We start from the raw sequence: 23,200 nt of genomic DNA, 5'->3' as shown, positions 1-23,200 counted from the left end.
GTCACACTACTTAGAATGATCACATTTAGGTACTGCAACTTGCTACCATTACTTACCTCTGGGTAAACAGAATCCAGCAATTCTGATACTTACAATTCTTTATGTATATGCAAATATACAGTGAAAGAATTTACAATGTGCATTTTAAAATATAGTGGTTTCTTCAATAGACCAGCAATATTGCCCCATCAGTTTGGGACTAAAGCATGTAAGGGTTGGTGTGCATAACTTGTTCCCCACTGTGGGGAAATGGAAAGGAAGCTAATTTTTTGATGTAGGTCACTCTGTATTTGGGGAGGGGGAGTTTGTTTACTTTTGTGGGGTTTTTTGAAATCTGGAAGGCACACACATACCATGCTGAGGGGTACAGTACAAGAACCTAAATAAAAGATTGAATATAAAAATGAATAATCATTTTTAGAGTAGTTCCAAACTTTAAATATTTCCCCTACTGAACCTCCTGTTTACATAAGTTATCCAGCCGTAAAGGCTGCTTAACCAACAATAGGGGAGAATCATTCAGTGCAAAGTGAGTTTCCAGTACTACAGAGCCAGCAGACAAGCCCCAGGCACCTCCCCTCCCTGCTGCCACACACAAAGGAAAAGGGGACATGACCAGAGCAAAGCAGATGTGGCTGTACACTAATTCATGGCAACAGTCCAGGCCCCACTTTTTTTTTCTTTTTGTTGGGGGGGGCGGGGGCGGGGAGAGAAGTGTTACAACCAGTGAGTCTTAGAGCAGCCCTCAGGCTCTCCTAAGCCTCAAATTGCTCTATGTCAGAAGACCAGGCCCCGCCAACCCCTGATCCCCAGAAGACGAGAATGTAAAGATGAGCTTAAAGCCACTTTATTCTCACGACTAGTGTTATGTGCACTTTAACTGGACTCCAGGTTTGGCTCTAACTCACAAACAGAGATAATCTATGCCCTTTGGAGTTTGTGGAAACAAAACATTGCAGTTACTGTAGTTGTTTAATTCAAGTTTCCAACAAACAATCAATAGTTTGAAGAGTCATAATACCTTATCTGTCTGCACAAGGGCAAAGCTGTCCAGCAGTAAGAGAGACACAGCCTGGACAAACAGCAGATAATGACTGTACTCCCACATCATCATGAAAGTATATGTTGAAGCACTCACCAAAAGGTAGCAAAACCTCTAGGGAAACACAGAAGAACATTAACTTAATTATCATGTATTTCTGCCATAAGAAAAACTGAGAGATAATTAAAACAAAAATCAGTTCACTAGTAATGTAAATTGTTTCTTTAAAGAATTAAAATACTAAATTAAGAGTTCATAATTTTCTCAGAAGGGAGTTTCATTTTCTTTGCACTGGATGGTGGGGGTGGGCATGGTAAGGGGTCTTAATATTATTGATAAGCAGCTAATTTTTAGTTAGCTGAATTCTTCTTTTCCCCAGTTTAGTCTTATTCAGTGAGGAGAGAAGAGGTCATATTTGAAGCAGTCAAAATCATATGAGACACGTCAGAAGAAATTACCAACCTAGACAAAGGACAGGAAGAGGTATCTACCACCATATTTCCGACTCCCTGAATAGTGAGGAAAGAACCAAATTCTCTATAACCTTATGCAGCCAAAAAAAGCTCAAAAAACAACCCCCCACACAACTTTTGACAAATTTCAAAAGTGAGAGAGTTGGTGGCATTAGTATAAGGTTGATTCCAAAACTGTTCCCCTCAATCACCATGGTAACATTAGAGGACAGGGGAATATTCACTTTGCAGTGAAACTAAAGTACCAGGTGTACTCCAGATGGCTGCTTTGCAAAAAGCAAACATTTTTTTCTCTTCTTTTTCTGCCTAGAAAGACAATAAGGTGACAAAGGTGTAACTACTTTGGAGCACATTTCTACTACCGGTAGTTGCATTTTGTTAAGAAAGTACTTATGTTTTACCTCAGCAGAAGAATTTATGTTGTTTTTTAAATAGCCTGTAAGAGCTGCAACTTGACATGCAAAATATGGCAATGCCCAATTTTCCCTTAAAGGAATGGAGTAGTCGATTCTTGTTGTATCTGTCCTAAAACAAAGCGTAGAAGAACAAAACAGAACTATTAAGTTGTTTATGGAATAAAAATATTATGGAAACCAATTCTGCTTATCATAGATATCTTATTAGCAAACCATTCCTGTTACTGGTGTTTTAATACACTGCATTGTTTACTAGAAACAAAAAAGCTATTTTACTATTGGTAAAAGTCACAAGTTTAACATAGTCAAAATGGAGGGACTTAAAATCTTTATTCAGCTATAAGTATTCTACCACTTTATGCATACGAATAGTCAATAGGACTACTCAGATGACTAAGGTTTGTAGGTCAGGGCCCGTAAGGGCTGCCTTTCACATTAAGATGAAGTATGGTTTATGGCAGAGAGAATAGATACTTTACAACTATTACGCAATATACTTTTTAGACAAGTACTTTCTCAACTGCTTAAAACATATCTGCATGATGTCTCGGGAGTCATGTAACATTACCAAACAGCAATCCAGCACCTGTTGATCATCTGCCTACTTTTGAGACTTTTACTGACAAAATGGAGATTACTGATTGATGGAGCGCAAAGACCAAAAAAAACATTAGGATTTTCTTATAAATAGTGACTGAACAGCTTCCACACAACTTGAGTCACAGGGTAACATTTTCAAAAATGCCTAAATAATATGAGTGCCTAAGTCCCACCTAGGAACCTACATCCCACTGACTTTCAGTGAAATTTATGCTTCTAAGTGCCTAAGTCACTTTTGAAAATTGGATTTAGGCTCCTAAATCGTTTAGGCACTTGAAAAAAATGTTACCCTATCTAATTTTTGCTTCTCCAGATACCCTCACAGTGGTCCATTCAGAGCTCGGTATCCACTTTTGCTTTCAATTTCCAAAGTTGTTTAATTTTGCTTGCTCATGGAAAAAAATACAGATTATTCACCATTACCATTTCCTTTTCTACTTCATGTACTTCAGCCAACCAGCTAATGAACAGCATTTTTATTTGCTGATCACAGCCTGAACAGTGATGACTTTATACCTTTCCTCAAAGAAAGTGCTCTTCAACATGTTCAATTTAAATTCAGCAGGACCCCGTTTATCTGATCTAATTAAGACCAGGTCCAGATTGGATAATCAAAAATTCGGATAATCTGGAGAATGGGAAAGTGTGTGGCTGGAGTGCCATCTAGTGGCCACAGAAGAGATTGCCTGTTTCTGGACCTGTGTGTGCTGGTTGTTTGGTACAGAGAGACTGATAATAGAGAGTCAGATAAACAAGGTTCTACTGTACATCATTAGTACTTTGCACTTCCATAGGTCTTTCCTTCCAAGAATCTCAAAGTGCTTTACAGACAATAATAAATCACAGATGCATAGTAAATCAGTGACAAAACTAGGAGTTAAACTCAATCGTTTATTCTCAGAATCAATTCACAGCATTAAACTCTTCAACATACTTTTATAGGGGTTCATAACAGGGAGTTTTCAGGTAAGTGACACATTAAACAACAAATTTGGATAACAGGGTCTTCTAGATAAGAGAGATTCTACTTTGCTACAGAAAGCAGATTCAGCCAAGAGGCTTTGAAGATATGCACAAGGCATGAAGTTCAAGGCAAGAGAATCACAACCAAAACAGTTAGAGCTGGCCAGAGCATGAGATTTCCATTTCATGGCAATTGTCAAGGTTTTGAAATTTGTTTTCCTTCCACACTGGAACAAAAACAAAACCTTTAAAATGTTTTTGCCAAATGGAATTTTGTTGAAACATCTGCTCTCTCTCACTCTGTGACCAGGGAATCCATCTTGGACTTCAAAAACCTTCCCATCAAAACCTCTGAAATTGATACATCTCCATAAAACGTTTCAGCTTCAATGAAATAACATTTAAAAAAAAGTTTCAACAAAAATGTTCTGACCAGCTCTACCAATATTTTTAAAATGCCTTACTGACAAACTAGATTACATAAAAGATGTTTTTCTTACCTGTTAATAATGAACCATGCTACGGTCAGCATTCCTGCCAACCAAGTCCCACTCATAACCCAACTGGTTACAAATAATGCAGCCATATAAATTCCCTGCAGTCCAAAAACTATACCAATGTAGAAATACACTGGCTCGATAACCTCCTGAAATTACAAATAAAAGTAAAGACACATAGTAGCAACTGAGCTGAAATTGTAAATTATGACTATATACTGCTAACAGGGTGCTAGATACTTTACAGACAGATAAGATATGCTCCCTATCATAAGAGCTTATGTTTTAAGTATACAACATAAAAATGCTCCGGGATAGTGTGTGTGTGTGTGTGTGTACAAAACAGAGTGAATTAACATCAGAGTTTAGCACACATCTTTGTGCTATGATCTGGGGTTTGTATTAATAGTGAGGATTTCCCATTGATCAGGTTTGATAACACCTTACTGCAGTGAGATTTTAAGTATATAAGCCTCTTGAAGGGAGAGAGTTTAAAGGAGGAACTTTGATAAAGTGAAGGCATGGCAGATGAGGTTACAGATGAGATTCCAAGATCAAGGGAGCATATAGAAAAAGAGACAAGAGAGTGGAAGACAGTATACAATCATGCAGCTTGGGCAGAACAAAGTAGGGAGGAGCAGGGGAGTGGAAAGAGACAAAGGACTTTTCTAAGTGTAAATATTTTGCCACTTTACCTATACTGATTAACCTCTCCCCATGCCCCCCCCAAAAAGCATAGAGGGAGGCCAGGTCTACACTACAAAGTTTTGTCAACATAGCTATTTTGGTCAGGGATGTGAAAAAACCCACAGCCCCTAGCCAACATAGCTATGCCAGCAAAACCCCAGTGCAGATACAGCAATGTTGAAAGAAGAGCACTTCTGTCCACGAAATATTCGGGGAGGTGTGATGTTACTATGCCAACAGAAAAACACCTTCTGCAGGCATACGCTGTGTCTACACTAGGGGGCTTGTCTGGTATAGCTATACTGGCAAAGCATTTGTACTGTTGACCAGGCTGCAGTTATATCAGTATAAAAGTGCTTATACCAGTATACTTTGTTCCAGTTTGGGAACCAAAATAAGCTATATTGGTATAAGGCACTTCTAAACCGTATAGCTGCATCTACATTAGATGTGTTACTGAATGGAAAAAAACCACCCTCCAACCAACAGTTATGATGATAAAACTTTCAAGTGTAGACCTGCTCAAAACAGAAGCTGGCTAGACTGTGCAGGGCCTTCTAGCTTTTATTGCAGAAACAATTTAAATCAGTATGGTAGATTTAGAGTTCAAAGTCTTTTCCAAAACATTATTTAATCCTCCCTTTGTGAAGTAAGCCTGACTTACTAAATTGTGATTTGCCCAAGGTCATGTGGGATATGTCTACAATAAACTTCTGCAGTCATACAAATTGACTGTCAATTAACTCAAGGGGTTAACATATGTAAAGGCTAGCGTAGATATTCCCCACACTTTTGAAACAGGCTACAAATGTAAAGAACAAACAGCACTAAGTAAAGAAGTCTAGCATAGACAAGCCCAGAGAGCCTGTCAGAGACTGGATTAGAGCTCAGAAGACCCTGGATCCCAGTGTTATGCTCAGACCACATCCTTTCAACACACATAGCAAACAAAACTTCATACCCATATCATACTGTAAAAATAAAAGCAAAGTTGAAGAGGTACACATACTTCGCTACCAGATGCTTGATATAAAACACTGGCAATCAACTCTGGATACAATGTCATTTGCTGCACTGCATTTATAGTCCTCAGCGATACAGTTTTATTGTTGTGTGTCAGCTCATAAACACCTGAAGGCAGAAAAGATTTTTTCTAAAATCAGTTATCCTGCTTGTAGGAACAACAACAGTAATAGTAGTGTAAAAGCAGGATGGCAGTAGATCAGACTATTAAGACGACTGACTGATACACCCACACCTAATTTAAAAAGAAGAAGAAAGGACTGTACTAGATGCAACCTCACCCTGATTATTTTGAGGAAGTCAGCATTAAGTTATTTCCATTTATAAACATTCGTTGAGCTAGCCTTTAAATTTAGAGTACAAGTTCACTGCCTAAAGCTTAAACAGTCTCTTCAGTTTCTAATATACACCATGATTTTTAAAACTGTTCACCTGATGCAATTTATCCCTTCCCAAACAATGGAATTTGGTGTATACTTTCCTTAATCACATTTTGAGGTTAACATGAAAATCAGAAAGGGAAAAGCCACTGAGAACTTAAAGATCATCCACATCTTTAAAAAAGTGGTATGTATATTTATAAATAAGCAAACATGCATGCATAAATTCCAGAAGACAGGGCAGCAACTTTACAAATGGAAATCAGAATTTATATACATACAGTTCAGTGTCAGAATAAGATTCATTTCAATTAACACCATTAGCGAACTAAGGTGGCTCAAAGGAATCCATAGAGTAGATGAGAGTTTATTATTTTTTTGCAAAGATCTGAAAGTGTTCGGTCAGCATGAGATTAATGATTCTGACCCTTATACCTACATAGGAGTCTAAAACCAACTTTCTTAATCTACAAGAGTGTTTGACTGTCTCAAAGGGGGAAAAGGACTTTTCAAAGTTAATAAATAACTGTAAACTAATCTAAAAGATTGTTTAAAGTTACAGAACGAAGAACATGCTCAAAAACTATGCTCCTCCAACAACACCACTACTAAAACAAGACTCTTCACTGCACATGCATCTCCCTTTGGGAAGAGGATGAGAAAACAAACAACACATGATACATGTGTTGTCATGTTGCTTAATATACTACTGGAAGGAACTCAGATATTCTGGTGATAAGCACAGTATAAAAACCTATATAGAAGTGACTAGAATAAATGTTTGTCATACCTCTTTCAAAGGAAGGAGCCTTTAGCAGTTCTTTATAAAATGAGTAATAAATGGCACTGTCACCCTGAAATGTAATCTCTCGTTCAAGTTCCTAGAAGAAAATAAAATAATTAAATATATATTTGCCTCCTATAATTTCTTCTTCTAAAAGCCCATTATTTTCAGATAGGCTAGTTTTGTAATATAGCATATGGTTATGAATCCATATCTTTAAAATATTAATCTTCACTGCACCCCGGTCATATATGTATTGTTACCTATAATGTACAAATCCTGAAACTGACACTGAGAATTAAAGCGACTTGCCCAAAACCACATGGTAAATCAGTCAGACTAAGCTCGGCCAGGCTCTGTCCTCCCACCACTACAGCTGCCCTAGCAGCTCTCAGGCATTCCCAGTGTCGCGCCCACTGTTGCTGCTTTGGTGACATGGGCCTAGTTTTAGAATGTTCATATTCATGTATTATTTTGAAATGTGCCAAAAATTTTCTGAGCAATGCGTCTGACGAAGTGGGTATTCACCCACGAAAGCTTATGCTCCAATACATCTGTTAGTCTTAAAGGTGCCATAGGACTCTGTTGCTTTTTACAGATCCAAACTAACACAGCTACCCCTCTGATACTTGACAAGAGAAATGGTGATTTTCAGTTTGTACCTCAGCAAAACCTGAACAGAATGTCACAGGATAAAGAAAAGGCACTTCTCTAACCCAGGGGCTTTCCTCATGCAAAATTTTAGAGACTTGCTCCGAACAACATAGTCGTTAAAGTATCTTAAAAAGAGGTCACAAGAATCTTAGAATAGAAAGCCCTAAGCAACCTAAATATAGAAGGCGCTACCAGCTGTCCGTACAATGCTTTGCAGGGACAGCTTAAAAATCAACATGATGGTTTCCAAATATTTGTAGGTCTAGTACAGGGGTTCTCAAACTGGGGGTCAAGACCCCTCAGGGGATCACGAGGTTATTACATGGGGGGGGGGGTCACGAGCTGTCAACCTCCACCCCAAATCCCACTTCGCCTCCAGCATTTATAATGGTGTTAAATATATAAAAAAGTGTTTTTAATTTATAAAGGGGGTCACACTCAGAGGCTTGCTATGTGAAAGGGGTCACCAGTAAAAAAGTTTGAGAGCCACTGGTTTAGTACATCTAGAACAGATCTTATATAGTACAGCACCTTTTGCCAACATAACACAGGTAAAACACATCATATGGGTGTAACACACCTCTTAAAACTTCTAGGTTATTTTGGCTATAAAGAGTGTTTTCTCAACAAGACAAGAAGTATAAAACCTAGTTAGTGTACTGATGCTGTCAAAACAAGAACACCAGATGGAAACCAGCAAAGCTTGTTTAGATGATTACATACTAAAATATATACATAAGGTATAACAGCTCTTCTCATTAGAATAGTGCTTTGCAAATATTAACTACTAATGAATCCAAAATCCCTGTAAAAAAAGCATTATGTCCATTTTACATATGGGAAATCAGGAACACATGAATAATATGCTCAAGACACAGGGCGAGTTGGGGTCAGAACTGGAATTAGAACCCAAGAAGTTTCTAATGTCTAGCAGCAGATAAGACAGGTCCCTTCTCAGAGAGTTTGCAACCTAAATGAGCGAGGATACAGCATCCACCAGAATGGGATGAGGGAAGGACAGACATACATTATATCCACCATTATGCAGTTACTCAGTTTAGGCATATGTACATGTGGGTGGCTCCATTTTAGGATTTTTTCTTTGTTTTTTATAGTGCATAGAATATTATGTAGGCACTGCTGCAGAAGTCAGTATTCAGGAGTGATTTGAATGAGCTGAGGGTGGAGGCTTCTCCAAGAGACTTTAGAAGGGTGTTCGAACCATAAGAACAGGACAGAAAATGGCATGAAGACATATGTTAGAGGAGATGAGGGGAATTAAGATTGGCATTTGGCAGAAAGGATACAAAGGAGAAACCTTGTCACAAATGTAAGCAAAGGCTACAGGATTTAGGGATTTGAAAGCAGGAACCAGAAGTTTGAACCTGACATCCTGATTAATGGGGAGAATTAAAAACACAATATAACATTATTTCAGAACTATTCTACTTTTTTACCTGCCTGCTGGAAAACCAGAATTTCCGTTCATGGTATGTTGAGAGGTACACAGCATACATCATCCCGCTAGTGACAGCTGCGACACAGCCAAAGAAAAGCTTTGCAAAACGTTGAAATAAGACATCTGTAAAAGAATATTAAAAAGCAAAGATACTCCAGAGAAATACAGCACTTTTGTTAATGTGCCAATTTTTTTTTTAAGTTCACTATGACTAGTTTATTTTCAATTCAACAAGTTAAGGCCCTTAAAATTAACCTAATATTTCATTGCAGACACATGAAGAAACCATATAGCAGAGTTGCATTCCTTGAAAGGGGGTTTTATCCCTCAGTCCTCACTAATGCTGAATGGGGATTTCACAGATAAATACCTACACATCATGCTGAAAATTTACCCCCATATTAACTGTCATGATTTCTGAAACAATCTAGTGAAGAAAATACATCCTAGAGAAAACCGCACTGAACTTTGGATTTTATTACACACACTGTAATAGATGTATACAGGCAACAGAAGGTAACAATTCATTAGCTCTCAAGAAAATTGCCACCAATACTTTAACATTACCGTTTCCTTTTTCTTCTTCATGAGTGATAGGGCAGAGCTACTTTGGAATTTACCTATTTATTTAATTCAATCAGCACCCATTTCAACTCTAGCTCCCTCTATTTTGTATTCAAAATGTTTAAGAATCTGTAACAAACTTATTGAACTGCCCATACATAAAACAACAACAGCTTTTAGTTGTTCTATTTCTTAAAAAACTAGAACTATTTTAGTTCCTCTATTCCTGCTGCAGATCAATTCAACCGTCCTAACTTATAAACTACTAGAAAATTCCAGACTCCATTAAAGGATGCAAGCGTGTACAAATACACGCACATGTAAATTGAATGGAGTGTTTTGTTTTTAAACAGGCAAAAACGTGCAACTTTGAGCAGAGATTTTCTATAAGAAGAAATGCAATTTGCACACTGCAAAAAATTGAAATGATCAAGCACTATCATTTTACTTCATGATATGCAAACTTGCACCATAAGTAGATTGAAGGGCATGTGTGTATTTTTTAATCATCCAAAGAATCTCATTCAAAATAATTATTCTATAATTATTGTACTAGAAACATAATTCCATACAATTTACACAGTTTAAGAAGAACAATAAAAAATGAGACGTTAACAGAAAATGCTGCTGCTTACATTTTGGCGATCTTCCCAGGTTTGGGTTTTCTTTGTTTCTCTCATCTGGAGCCATTTTGTCAGTTTCTGTGCAATTTTGCTTCTTTCTTTGTCGCAGGTCTGCTGCCCCTTAAGATATTCCCAGAAGTTATTGCAATATATAGTATCATTTCTAAGAAATCTACACAGCAGTTATTGTTACTGATGCAACCTCACACAGAGTACATTCAATAAAAGTCCCATTAAACAAAAATGTGTTAAATCAATTTTCTACCTTTATATTGAATATATAACTAACATACAAGAGGGTAATACATATTGATTCCATCATGAGATACTTTTGAGAATTCATTAAAGTTTGCTTTGGGGATTGTGATATCACTAGAACCCTCACTGAAAGTTTGTTATTTTATTTTATAGTTACTTTATAATGGAGAAAGCAGGTTGTCTAAATTAATGGATATAGACATGATTCTGTTCTCACACTGCTTTTACATTGGTGTAACTTCACTGACTTGTGATTTACATTAGTAAGTTAGATCAGCATCAGGCACACATTGCTTTTTAAAAGAACTGCCTGTTACTGCTACTTTTATATAGTCAAGATTTTAAAAGATAAAGATGAATAGTGATGACCTTTTTAACTTCCAAGTCTACTCAAATGAAATCCATACATGCTAATTTAACCAAGAATCATATAGTTTAAAAAGCAAGTCATTTAATGAAGGCACATAGTAAGATTATAGGCCTGTTTCTGCTCTCGTTATTACTTTCCATAGAATCCATAATGTTTTCCAAAAATAAAGTCTAAGACCCCACCCTGATTTTACAATCTAAAGGGCAAACAGGCTAATTCATAGATAGTAAGACTACAAGGGAACATTTTTATGAATCTAGTCTGACCTACTACATAAGATAGGACACAGAATTTCATCCAGTAACTGGGGGTTCAATTAGAGCATCTCTTCTAAAAAGCCATCCAATCTTAATTTAAAGACATCAGTCTTCACATCCTATGGTAAACCTTTCCAATTGTTAATTATTTTCACTGTTAAAAAATTGCACTTATTTACAGTTTAAGTTTGTCTAGCTTCAATTTCCAGTCATTAGACTTAGAAATACGGGAAAAGGATATAACATAAATAGACGGTTCAAATTGGTGTCTGGCTTATTAGGAAATACGTTTTAAATACGATGTTTTAAAATATATTTTCAGCAAAATATATAGATTGTGTGTGGTTAGGGATAATCTATCTATAATCTGACAGTCTTTTTTGTATGCAATGCAAAGTTTCCATCTACTTCAATGGGAGCAGGTTTGGGAATATGATTGACAAAAGAAATCTCTAGGGCACTCAAATTTGATGATGGCGGCATTGTATAAAAATCCAAATAAACATAAGTTAGTTCCCACCTTGCTCCGAAGAGATTAAAAAAAGTTAGACAGTAATGTTAAAAACTCAGTGTACTAGAACAGACACATAATTTGTGTTTATACAATATGAAAAAGTAAAATCTACATGGTTGGGTGAGCAATAAGTGTTTATTGATATTTTGTGTGCATTTTAGAAGGAAAGCTTAGATACCTTACTCTGTCATACCAGCTATTACCAGAGCAATATCAGTAGGGTACCACTGCAGCTAGTGCCTATATATATATATATATATTTTTTTTTTTTTTTTTGGCAAACAATCTAAATTTTAATGATAACAGATGTTTGCAGTAAACTCTGAATTTATCAGTAATCACAGAAAAATCCCAAAAGAAAAAACTTAAAACCTCCAATTCTGATATAAATACAGATCAGTCAACAAAATGATCTGGACATTGGTTTTTTGGATTGCTCAACAGCTAACAAAATCAATAAACAAAATATACAAGTATGCTATGTCTGTTTGATTTACAATTGCCTTGAACAAGAAAAAAAATGTTGTTTCCACTTCTGTAAGTCCTTTTAATTAGGTGAAATAAAAGACAAGCAAGGTGACAACTAAAAATAAGTCCAGGATTTTGATTTTATGACACAGCCTCTAGTTCAGTGATTCTCAAACTTTTGTACTGGTGACCTCTTTCACATAGCAAGCCTCTAAGTGCGACCCCCCTTATAAATTAAAAATACTTTTAAAATATATTTAACACCATTATAAATGCTAGAGGCAAAGCAGGGTTTGGGGTGGAGACCGACAGCTCACGACCCCATGACATAATATCCTCATGACCTCCTGAGGGGTCCCGACCCCCCGTTTGAGAACGAACCCCTGCTCTAGTTCCTTCACCTCCAGCAGCTTCTCATCTTAAATGACCACTTCATAGTGGTTCCAAGGTTCCCAGTACAATTGTCTTCAACTTTTAGTTAAAAGACCTCCTCTGTTCAACTTACTTTCTGCACAGCCATATCAGGAAGGCTTCGCTTTAATTGTTTATAAAATGATGTTGGGTTAAATTCATTTATAGCTCAGAATTATTTGATTATTTTACATGTGCAGTGTTGAGATTACAGATCTGACAACTGTATAAAGATGTTTCTTCTGGATATTCAGCACCATATACCCAAACAATGCATTTCTGGATACTTTCATGGCAACAGTAATGACCAGCAGACAGTAATCATCAAGGTTTTCTAGTTTATCCTAAAAACTATGAAATTATATGCAATTAGATCTCTGAGTTGGACCCTCGTGCTCACTTGGAGTGCCTTAGATTTTACAGGGTTCACCCATCCAGGTCCAGTTGCAGGATTAGGGTTTCAGTGTTTCTGTAGGAGCTAAAATAACTTACAAGGGGACAATGTCAACTTAACTCATGTTATGAAACTGACTAGATTTCAACAGGTTTCAGAGTAGCAGCCGTGTTAGTCTGTATCCGCAAAAAGAAGAACAGGAGTACTTGTGGCACCTTAGAGACTAACAAAGGTGCCACAAGTACTCCTGTTCTTCTTTTTGTAGATTTCAACAGTAGTTTCAGGAGCCAACACAACCCTTAAAACTCCCTGCCAACTTCTGTGATTTTACAAGATTTTTCTGGTTCCTTTATTTTTGGGGGTGAGAAAGGTTATACCTACATAAGCAACAAGGGAAAACTGACTGTGCACAGAGTGATTTCAAAACACAAAATACATTGAAAAAAAAATATTTTTCTCTCTAGTCTTTCAAATACAGTAATACTTTAACTACAGTAGTACATTTATTTTGTTTTTAAAATGGCGGCATCCCGACAAGGATAGTCCCATGTTTCTAACATAAAACTCATCCCAATTTAGGAACATCTGGATATGGTATCATTGTTCTCTGACTTCAGAAGTGCCACAGGTTTTATTCACAAAATCAGTACAGTAACTCCTCACTTAAAGTCGTCCCGGTTAATGTTGTTTCGTTGTTATGTGGCTGATCAATTAGGGAACATGCTCATTTAAAGTTGTTGCAATGCTCATGCTCGTTCTAACGTTGTTTGGTAGCCGCCTGCTTTGTCCACTGCTTGCAGGAAGAGCAGCCCATTGCAGCTAGCCGGCGGGGGCTTGTAACCAGGGTGGACCGGCAGCCCCCCATCCACTCCCCTAAGTTCCCTGTGCTGCAGCCGCCCAGCAGGCTATCGCTGGCAGTTCAGCTGTCCCTCCCCCCAATGCCATGTGCTGCTCCTGCCGTCTGCCTTGGAGCTGCTCCCAGAGACTCCTGCTTGCTGTGCAGAGTGGGAAGGAGGGGGCTAATGTCAGGGTGTCTCCCTCCCCCCTACTCCTGCACCCCGCTTACCCCTTCTCCATATAGAGCAGGGAGGGGACACAGACGGAGAGAGACAGAGAGAGCTTGGGGCAGCAGCTGCTGTCTCAACTTCCTGATCCACTTAAAAAGATAATGCACTTAAGAGTGGGTCAGCTTACTTAAAGGGGCAGTGTACATCTCTCTCTCTCTCTCTCCCACACACCAGGTGTGTGTCTGTCTCTGTCTGCTATGCTGTCTCCTCTCCCTCGTGTTCGTGCTGCCTTGTGTGAGGGGCTACATTAACAACGTGTTAACCCTTGAGGGCTCAGCCGACTGCTAGTTCATCATTCAGCAGCAAGGCATTCCCTGGGAAATATCCCTCCCTCTTTCACCCTCTAACTTCACCACCTCAACCAAGCTTCACAATCATCATAGTTGTGAACAGTATTAAATTGTTTGTTTAAAATGTATACTGTGTGTATATCTATATAATATATAGTTTTTTTCTCCAGTGAAAAAAATTTCCCTGGAACCTAACCGCCCCCATTTACATTAATTCTTATGGGGAAATTGGATTCGCTTAACATCGTTTTGCTTAAAGTCGCATTTTTCAGGAACATAACTACAACATTAAGCGAGGAGTTACTGTACTTGCAGTTAGAGAAATTTCCCATTTACAGAACTTTTAGAAATCCAATGATTTTAAGCATTACCATTGTTTCATCTAGTGTGGTTTAGAGTCAAAGGAAAATAGCCTGGAGTAGGTGGATTTGTGATCAGTAAGACACTGTAGAGTACACAGTAGCGAAGACAGCGCCACAGATTTGCAATTAATAAAGCAACAAGTGGTCTGTAAGCAGCAAACTGACGAATGAGAAGTTTAGCTCTGTCTTCACACAGCGCAGGGTGACTAGACGGTGATGATGATTTCCTCCAATTGGTGCAAACCAAAACAACGGCGCAGGCTCATGGAGGCACATAAAAAGCCTTGTGAAATTTAGTTAAACGCATATTTTTAAAAACACACGAAGACGAGTCCGGAGCAGCAACCTGGGGCGCCCACTGACACCCTGCTTCTGCCATTCAACCTCACGCGATCGGCTGCGCTGCAGTTTTTACATTCACCTGTGACCTACATCATCGGGGCAACCCCACACCGCACGTTCAACGGCAAATGGCCAGTGACCACCCGCGGCGAGCGCAGCCTGCCGCTGCCCCCCGCGCGCGCGAGGAGCCCTCCCCGCCCCGCCCCGGACTCGCCCCTGGAACGTCACGGCCGCGCCAAGCAGGGGCGACGCACGAGCAGCCCCTGTTGTCACTGGCACCAGTCCCCCCCCCCCCGCCCCGCCGCTCCTAACGCCCCTCCCCCCCGCCCACAGCCATGGCCGGCCTAGCGCCCCGGGGGAGGGTGATACGGGGGCACACGCCATGAAGCCTCTCACCTTCCTCCATCGCCAGCCTCCGGCAGAGCCGCAAGGGCTCCCGCCTGCTCCTCCCGCCACCCTCTCCAGGGCGAGGGCGTCTGGTCCGCGCTCCCCGCGGCCTCTCCTCCCTGTGGTCCCGGGAGCGGATCGGCTCAAACACACGAGCAGCGGCGGCCGCTCCTCCCTTCCTGCTGCTCCTGGTGTCGCTGCCGTCTCAGGGGGAACCCTAGTCTCAGGGAGCGGGGAGGTGGCCGGAGCACACAAGTGCAAGTACCGAGGCAACGCTGGGTCTCAAATCACTTCCGATATGATGGGGGAGGGGAGGGAACATAATGATGCTCACTCAGTTTCCCCTCCCATGGGGGAACTTCCTTTTCCACTAATCTGTCCTGCCCAAAGCTCTGAGACTCATCCACACACCCAGAGGGGCAAAGCCAATGGGGCGCTGAGTGAGCAAACCACAAGCTCTCAGATATCACCATAGCTTAAAATCATGTTTCCTCCTCCCCCCCCCCCCAGATATATACACTGGGTTTATTTTTATTTGCATTCTAGGTTCTGAATCTTTAGGATGTACTTGGGTTGTATTTTCAAGCTATTCTCTGCAACACCAGCACTAGAAATATACTTTTAAAACAAAGCGGAAGCAGAGATTCTCATGCATTCACATGACTCCAGGAGCTGGGGCTTCAAGAAAACACCAAATATCATGTGACTTGTAATAAAAATCACAAACGTTGACAACATTGTAACTAGAAAGCAGTTTCAATGTCCCCTTCCCCCGAGATGGCAATTCGACAATAAACAAAGCTAAAAACTGGGGCTGCATTGTCACAACTGTCAGTGTTGCCTCCTCTGCACTTAGCGCAACCCTTACTTCATATGTCCCATAGGCATACAGAAAGCAGAGGCTCTTCTAAGTTGTGTGAAGGGCACCGTTCTTCAAATCCTGTTCTATCATGAAGTTATGGATCAAGGCAATCCAGGCCATTTCCACATCCCATACAAGGGCCTTAGGGTCCTGCCTCTGCTATGGCTACCCTTTGCTACAACCAGCAACAGGGTAATGATTATCGAAGCTCAACTTAGATGGACAGGTCATGTTATCAGAATGGGTGAGGATAGACTCCCAGCTAAAGTCCTCTATGGTGAGCTGAGACTCAGAAAACATAAATGCTTCAAAGACATCCTTCAGAAGAATTTCAGTTCATGTGGCATAAAAATTCATAACTTCCAAGGACAGACCTGAATGGAGAGCAGCTGTCAATAAAGGTTGTAAACACATTGAGAAAGGCAAGTGCGAAAAACTGATTGAAAAAAGAGCCTTGTATCATTGAAAGTCTTCAGTGGGAGCCTATGCATTCCTATGCAATATCTGCTCATGACATTGCTCCTCACAGGTTGGACTATACCGCCACAAGAAAACACACAGATGCTGTGATGGCATTGTTTCATATGATGGACAGACATACATTTTGCTTTGGATGATTGTGGCATGGGCACCCTTATGGGGAGTTGCTTCCTGACAAAACAGCAGAGGGTGCTTTGTGGGTACTGTAGATGCTACTAACTGGCCATCCCTGAGGGGTCTGCTAAAGTGGCATAGGAGCCTTCAACACAGAGCTTTCTGTCCCAGAGAGTGTGGGGATGGTATTCTCCTTAGTGGTCTCTATTCCATGGGACTGAGATCACAGCTTTCTATATAGGCTTTTTTGCTCCACAGGAGTATACAGCCTTATGCTACAGGCTGTACATGATGATGTCACTGTAATGTCTTCATATGACTCCAGACCTGTGTCACAGAGACCCCATGACAAAAGGTCCCCTATTTTTTTGGAAACAGCTCTCATCTCAGATTGACAAACTCATTACACCTAACACATTTCTTGAAGGGTAATTATTCATAAGGGATATCATGTGACATGTCTACAGAAAGCTTGTAATTTCTCCAGACTTATAACTATTGTGAGATGTATGTACGGGTAATATTAAAGAACAATGTATTTATAGTGAAAGTGCGCTTGATGGACTTGGAATAGAAATTAATCACCACAGGGTAACGTGCCTTGAGAATGGCTCATCTAAGCAAGAGGGAGTTGTCACCCTTACCTAATTAGCTGGCAAGGTAAGGCAAGGCTCAGTTGATCAGCCTTGCTCCCTCCCAAAACTATCAATGGCAAACCATCAGAGGCACTATCAAACAATCAAAACCACTTAGAAGTGAAAAAGAAACATTACGACAGAGAGAGCTGTGCCATGGTCATGAATAGAAACAAAAGACTATAACAGAGTGTATCCCTTCACTGAGGAAATGCCTTGGGAAGCAAGGGTGCTTTCATTAACATTTTGGATACTGTTTATTGAAAAACCAGCCAGCTCTGCAATAGAGACTGAACTTGTGTGGAAAATCTACTTTATTGATAGGGAAGGTAACTATTGATAAGTGTAGACCCAGGATCATATTTTATGATTTTGCTCTGTATTGTTACCACTTGTTTCCACCACTCTCTTATTTCTAGTTATATCTTTAGTCTTATTTAAATAAACCTTATTTTGTTTTATCATAAGTGCTCACAAGTGACGTGGTTTACAGGAGCAGTGGTTTAAAGTAAAACTGTAAACGGGTGCACTGCACTGGAATTTCTGAGAGTAGCCAGTGTCAAGGGCTGGCTATCACAGGGGAGTTATTTAAGGTAGCTTGGATATTGGGGTGCATCTATTGTTAACCTGCAAGGCAAAATTAGGGCCCAGAGGAGAGTGCTTGAGTGGCTGAAAGACTGATGATGTCAGGAAGTTGATGTAACGCCGACAGACCCCGATCGTTGGCGGGAGGGATTGAATTTGGAACTTCTGGAGCTTAACGAATGAGTCTCTATCGCATGAGCTAAAAGCCAACTGGCTGGTAGCAAAGGCTGTAGAGCAGACTCATTTTCTCTTTCTAAATGGTCTCGGTGCCACTAGATGGGACAGAACACCACACCCAGGTGGTGTGTGGGTTACACTGACACCTAGCTAGTACAAAAAAAGACTCTCTCTTGCTCGAGGTGGGATAACAAGTTGACTCACAGGCTTGGGTACCCCAAGAACCATCACAGGAATCATATGCATAGGTGTACTGTGGCTAGTGGTTAATCCAGCCCTGATCCCCACCAATGGTGTTTCCATCTCCTGTATTGTGTATTAATTCAGTTATAGGGTCTTCCATTCAAGAGTTTGTCATTCTACAAGTACTGTAGAGCATAGTGGTAATTTTACCACTCCATGGATAATATTAAGATGAGAAAAAGTATGTGTTACATTAAAGCAGTGGGCGCTTGAACTTTTGCTGATGAAGGTCCCAAGTTCTATTCCTGATGATGAGCTGGGGTATGCAGCCATGGATTCATTACAATATGGCAGTTCCCATCCAGGTTCTGTTTTGTCATGCAGCAGTAGCCACATATATACAGACACCCCAGATCTATTATATGTTATTACTTCACAGGGGACTTGAACTCCTGTGGCCCATCAGATGCTGAGCATGAGTTTGTCTAATAGAGGGAGTATATAATACACTGCTTTGTCTGTCTGCTATGCATATAGTAACTAATTCCAGAGACTTACAGAAGCCTGCTACTTATAGTTAACAGAGTTAGTTATTCTTTTATCTCATAGGACATAGGTTTTGAAGAGGCCTTCTGGGTCATTGAGTCCAGTCCCCTGTTATGTCAGGCAACCTCATCATATAATCTCAAATTGAAAGGCTTGAGGATTTGGAGGCCAGATCCAGTGTCCCCTGAAATCAATTGGAGACTTTCCATTGTCGTTGATGGGTGTTGGAACAGGCCTCATGCTGTGTGTGGTTAGGCTGGCAGCCATGGATACACTACAGAATGGCAGACAACATTCCCTTTTCATATGGTCTAGGCCAAATTCTGCCATCCCATTGAACGAGTCTTGCCTGAATGAGGACTGAGGGTGCATTGCAAGATTTGATCCACCATCTTTTGAAACAAGTGTACATTCTGAGTTTCTAAATACTTCTTAAGACATTGTAATTTGCAAAAAGGTAGGTTAGAAAGAATTAGAACAAAATAATGGACACTTGGGTAATACCTATTATGATTTGGTTTCATGATGTTTGAGTACGTTGAGGGTTGTCTGGGACCAGGGCAAGGTGGGGCAGGAGAGAACGACAGAGCAGAGCTCTGCTATGTCCAGTTCTCCACTAATGTAAGATTGGGCTGCCCACATTCAGCCTTGACTTTGTATTGGAGCTAGATGGTTCTGAATCAGGGAACCCCAAGCAACTCCCTGCAGCTAGCCCTCTCCACTACTTCTGAGTACAGCACAGACATAGTGGAGCAGTAGGGCTTAAACATTTATTTATAAGACTCAGAAGAAAGTTGTCTGACAAGTCATCTGAAGAGGTTTGCGGGAATTGCCTCTAGGGAACTGAATTTTCTCCGGCAGGCCAATGTCTGATCAACTACTGGAAAACCAATTTGATTACTTGTCTAGCAGCAGCCAAAAGGAAATTAATCTGTGTATTCTAGTGGAGCATAAAATGAGATTTAGAGGTTTCCTGGACATTTTTAATAAAGTTTGAAATACTTTTTCAGCTCTTTATTTATTGAATAGTTAAAAGACTTGCTTTGCTTATGTCTTTAATGGCCCATAAATTATCCACTGTATACTTTACTATAATTGTTTTTTGATATATTTTATTTCACTTTTAACTTTGTTCTATTGTATGTTTAAACAAGTACTTTCTGGGATAAATGACAGTTCAATAACAATAATTATTATTGTGTTAAAATTCTTTTAATTGACTCATCAAAGTATGCATGTAACTAACCCAAGTAAGTGCATGATCTTATGCTGCAAATCTTGTCCTTCCTGAACCTGCCCCATACCTGCTTTTTTGTTACTTTGCCTTGTCACATCACTTCTAAAGTTAGGCTCCAATTTTCTGTGAACACTTAAGCATGTGAGTACCTTTATGCAGTATATAGACTCACTGAATGCAATAGGAGTACTCATAATACACAACACAAACACACACACACACAAATACATACACACACACACTTGGTTTATTATATTATATAATATATTACTGGTGTGTGTACATATACATACATGTATATACACACACACCAATAATATACATTCTTGATTTCTTGGTGTGTTAATAGGGTCAATTTCACAAAGCTGAAAACAATTGTGAGCCAAATCAGCTGGGAGGAAGAATTTAATCAGAAAAATGTGAATGTAATTGAGAATCATTTAAGAACACTTTACTAGATGCCCAAAAAACCACAATCCCACAACTCTGGAAGATGGCCATGTTGGTTAAAAACCAACCTGGTTTAGAGGGGAAGTGAAGGCAGCTGTAAAAAATAAAAATATAATATACAAAAGGAAGAAGGGAAAAGTAGATAGTAATGAATATAAATCAGAAGTTAGGAACTGTAGAAGATTGATAAGGGAAGCTAAAGGCCACAACAAGACCTCTATGGCCAGCAGAATTAAGGAAAATAAAAAGGAGTTTTTAAAAATATATTAGGAACAAAAAGAACCCTGAAAATGGTATTGATCCATTACCAGACGTAAATAGTAAAATGATCAATAACAATGCAGAAAAGGGAAAGGTATTCAGTAAATATTATTGTTCTATATTTGGAAAAAAACAGATGAATCAATCTCATCATATGGTGATGATGACAGTCTTTCCATTCCACTAGTATCTCTGGAGGATGTTAAACAGAAGATTGTAAAATTAGACATTTTAAAATAAGCAGATCCAGATAACTTGCATTCAAGAGTTTTAAAAGAGCTGGATAGGAGCTCAATGGACCATTAACAGATTTTCAGAAATCCTTGGAGCACTGGGGAAGTTCCAGAAGACTGGAAGAAAGCTAATATTGTGCCACTTTTTAAAAAGGGTAAACAGAATATCCCAGGTAATTATAGGCTGTCAGACTGACATCGATCCTGGGCAAGATACTGGAGTGGCTGAAATGGGACTTGATTAAGAAAGAACTAAAGGAGGACACCGTAATTAATGCAAATCATCATGGGTTTATGGAACATAAGTCCTGTCAAACTAACTTGATTTGTTTTGGGGTTTTTTGGTGAGATTACAAGTTTCAGATAAAGGTATGAGTTTGTGATAAAGGTAATAGCGTTGATGCAATATACTTAGACTTCTCTAAGTCATTTGACTTAGTACTGCATGACATTTTGATTAAAAAACTAGAATATACAATTAACATGGCACACATTAAATGGATTAAAAACTGGCTAACACATAGGTCTCAGAATGTAACTGTAAATGGGGAATAATTTTTGAGCAGTCTGTATCCAGAGGGAGAGTTCCAGAAGGACTGGTTCTTGCCCCTGCAATATTTAATATTTTTATCAATGACCTGGAAGAAAACATAAAATCATCACTGATAAAGTTTGAAGATGACACAAAAACTTGGCAGAGTGGTAAATAATGAAGGGGACAGGTCACTGATTCAGAGTGATCTAGATTGCTTGGCAAACTGGGAACAAGCAAACAATATGCGTTTCAGTATGGCTAAATGTAAATGTATACATCTGGGAACAAAGAACAAAATGTAGGTCATCCTTACAGAATGGGGGACTCTATCCTGGAAAGCAGTGACTCTGAAACAGATTTGGTAGGATAATCAGCTGAACGTGAGATCCCAGAGTGACACTCTGGCCAAAAGAGCTAATGTGCTAATGTGAGATGCGTTAAAAAGGAGAATCTCAAGTAGGAGCTGAGAGGTTATTTTTGGCATTTGGCACAGATGTGACCGCTGCAGGAATACTGTGTCCAGTTCTGGTGCCCACTAGTCAAGGAAGATGTTAGTAAATTGGAGTGGCCACCAGGGGCGCTGTTTCAGATTGGGGGGAGGGGAGGACAGGGACTTTAACCGTGATTCCAGAGGCTACTTGGGCACCTGAAAACTCTTGTTTCTTTACAGATAATAACTTAGATACAGTGGTCCTGTCAGGTAATAATTTCTAATTCCTATATAAAGAAATAAAATTAAATAAATATTAGACCCACTCTGCTCTAATACTAACATGTTCTGACATCTTGTGTCAACTCATCTAAGGGATACTGGTTAGGTTTAAAAATTTAATGTATATTCTTACTTTTTTTACTAATTCTTAAATATATCAATTGAAACAATTGTAGAAAAAAATCTAGATTACTTTCTATCACTTTTTTGCAGTGCATCAAGCTTGGAATAGATCATTTAACTTTTGGAAACATCCTACTAGGGCAAGGCCTTGTGAGTTTATACTGCACCTGCCTGGGGCTCTAGGGGTGTTTCCCCACTACAAATAATAGACTAGAAACTGACTTTAAATAGGAGTGAAACTGACACTTTCAAGTAGGGTTACCATTCGTCCGGATTTACCCGGACATGTCCTCCTTTTTGTGCTAAAAATAGCGTCCGGGGGGAATTTGTAAAGCACTCAAATTGTCTGGGATTTCCCCCCTCCCCCGGCAGAGCAGAGCGAGCGGCTGGAAGGGCTGCAGGAAAGTCCCGGGCTGGACTCCAGAGCAGCTGTAGAGGAGCCGGATCCGCCCTGCATTCTGAGCCGGCAGCTCTCCCCTGCAGCCCGGTCCGGCAGCACTGTGCAGGGCCAGGGACCGGGTTTTGTTGTGCTGGGGAGCGCAGCCACGTGTCCGGCTCGGCTCGCACAGAGCCCAACACCCTGTTCTGAGCAGCAGGGTAAGGGGGCCAGGGGGCAGGAGAAGGGGCAGGGAGGTTCTGGAGGGGGCAGTCAAGAAACGGGGGGGGCTTTTTGGGGGGAGTGGAGAAAGTTTTGGGCAGTCAGGGTACAGGTAGGGGGTAGGGTCCTGGGGGGCAGTTGGGGGGGGTCTTAGGAGGGGGCAGTTAGGGGACAAGGAACAGGG

The 23,200-nt window shown here is 39.9% G+C and overlaps 1 protein-coding gene across 3 annotated transcripts in view; it reads right to left on the bottom strand.

Annotated features, from left to right (window-relative positions):
- Nucleotides 1–15,583, bottom strand: part of DPY19L4 (dpy-19 like 4) — a 47,636-nt gene extending 32,053 nt beyond the window's left edge. Inside the window, exons 1-8 of one of the 3 annotated variants that reach the window (XM_008168337.4) lie at nt 15,295–15,583; nt 10,178–10,285; nt 8,977–9,101; nt 6,872–6,962; nt 5,688–5,809; nt 3,995–4,140; nt 1,917–2,040; nt 1,022–1,156 (exon numbers count right to left, since the gene is read on the bottom strand). In XM_008168337.4, coding sequence (XP_008166559.2) covers nt 1,022–1,156; nt 1,917–2,040; nt 3,995–4,140; nt 5,688–5,809; nt 6,872–6,962; nt 8,977–9,101; nt 10,178–10,285; nt 15,295–15,304 — 861 coding nt within the window. In that variant the 5' untranslated portion in view covers nt 15,305–15,583. Of the gene's footprint in view, nt 1–1,021; nt 1,157–1,916; nt 2,041–3,994; nt 4,141–5,687; nt 5,810–6,871; nt 6,963–8,976; nt 9,102–10,177; nt 10,286–14,565; nt 14,677–15,294 lie in introns of those variants that run through there. The other 2 variants (XM_042845107.2, XM_008168338.4) reach the window with 2 other exon arrangements.
- Between the last annotated feature and the right edge of the window lie 7,617 nt (nt 15,584–23,200).

This window comes from Chrysemys picta, chromosome 2 (genome assembly GCF_011386835.1).
Source record: "Chrysemys picta bellii isolate R12L10 chromosome 2, ASM1138683v2, whole genome shotgun sequence".
Taxonomy (NCBI): domain Eukaryota; kingdom Metazoa; phylum Chordata; order Testudines; family Emydidae; genus Chrysemys; species Chrysemys picta.
The sequence above is the reverse complement of the archived record's forward strand: the minus strand, read 5'-3'. Positions and strand labels throughout refer to the sequence as shown.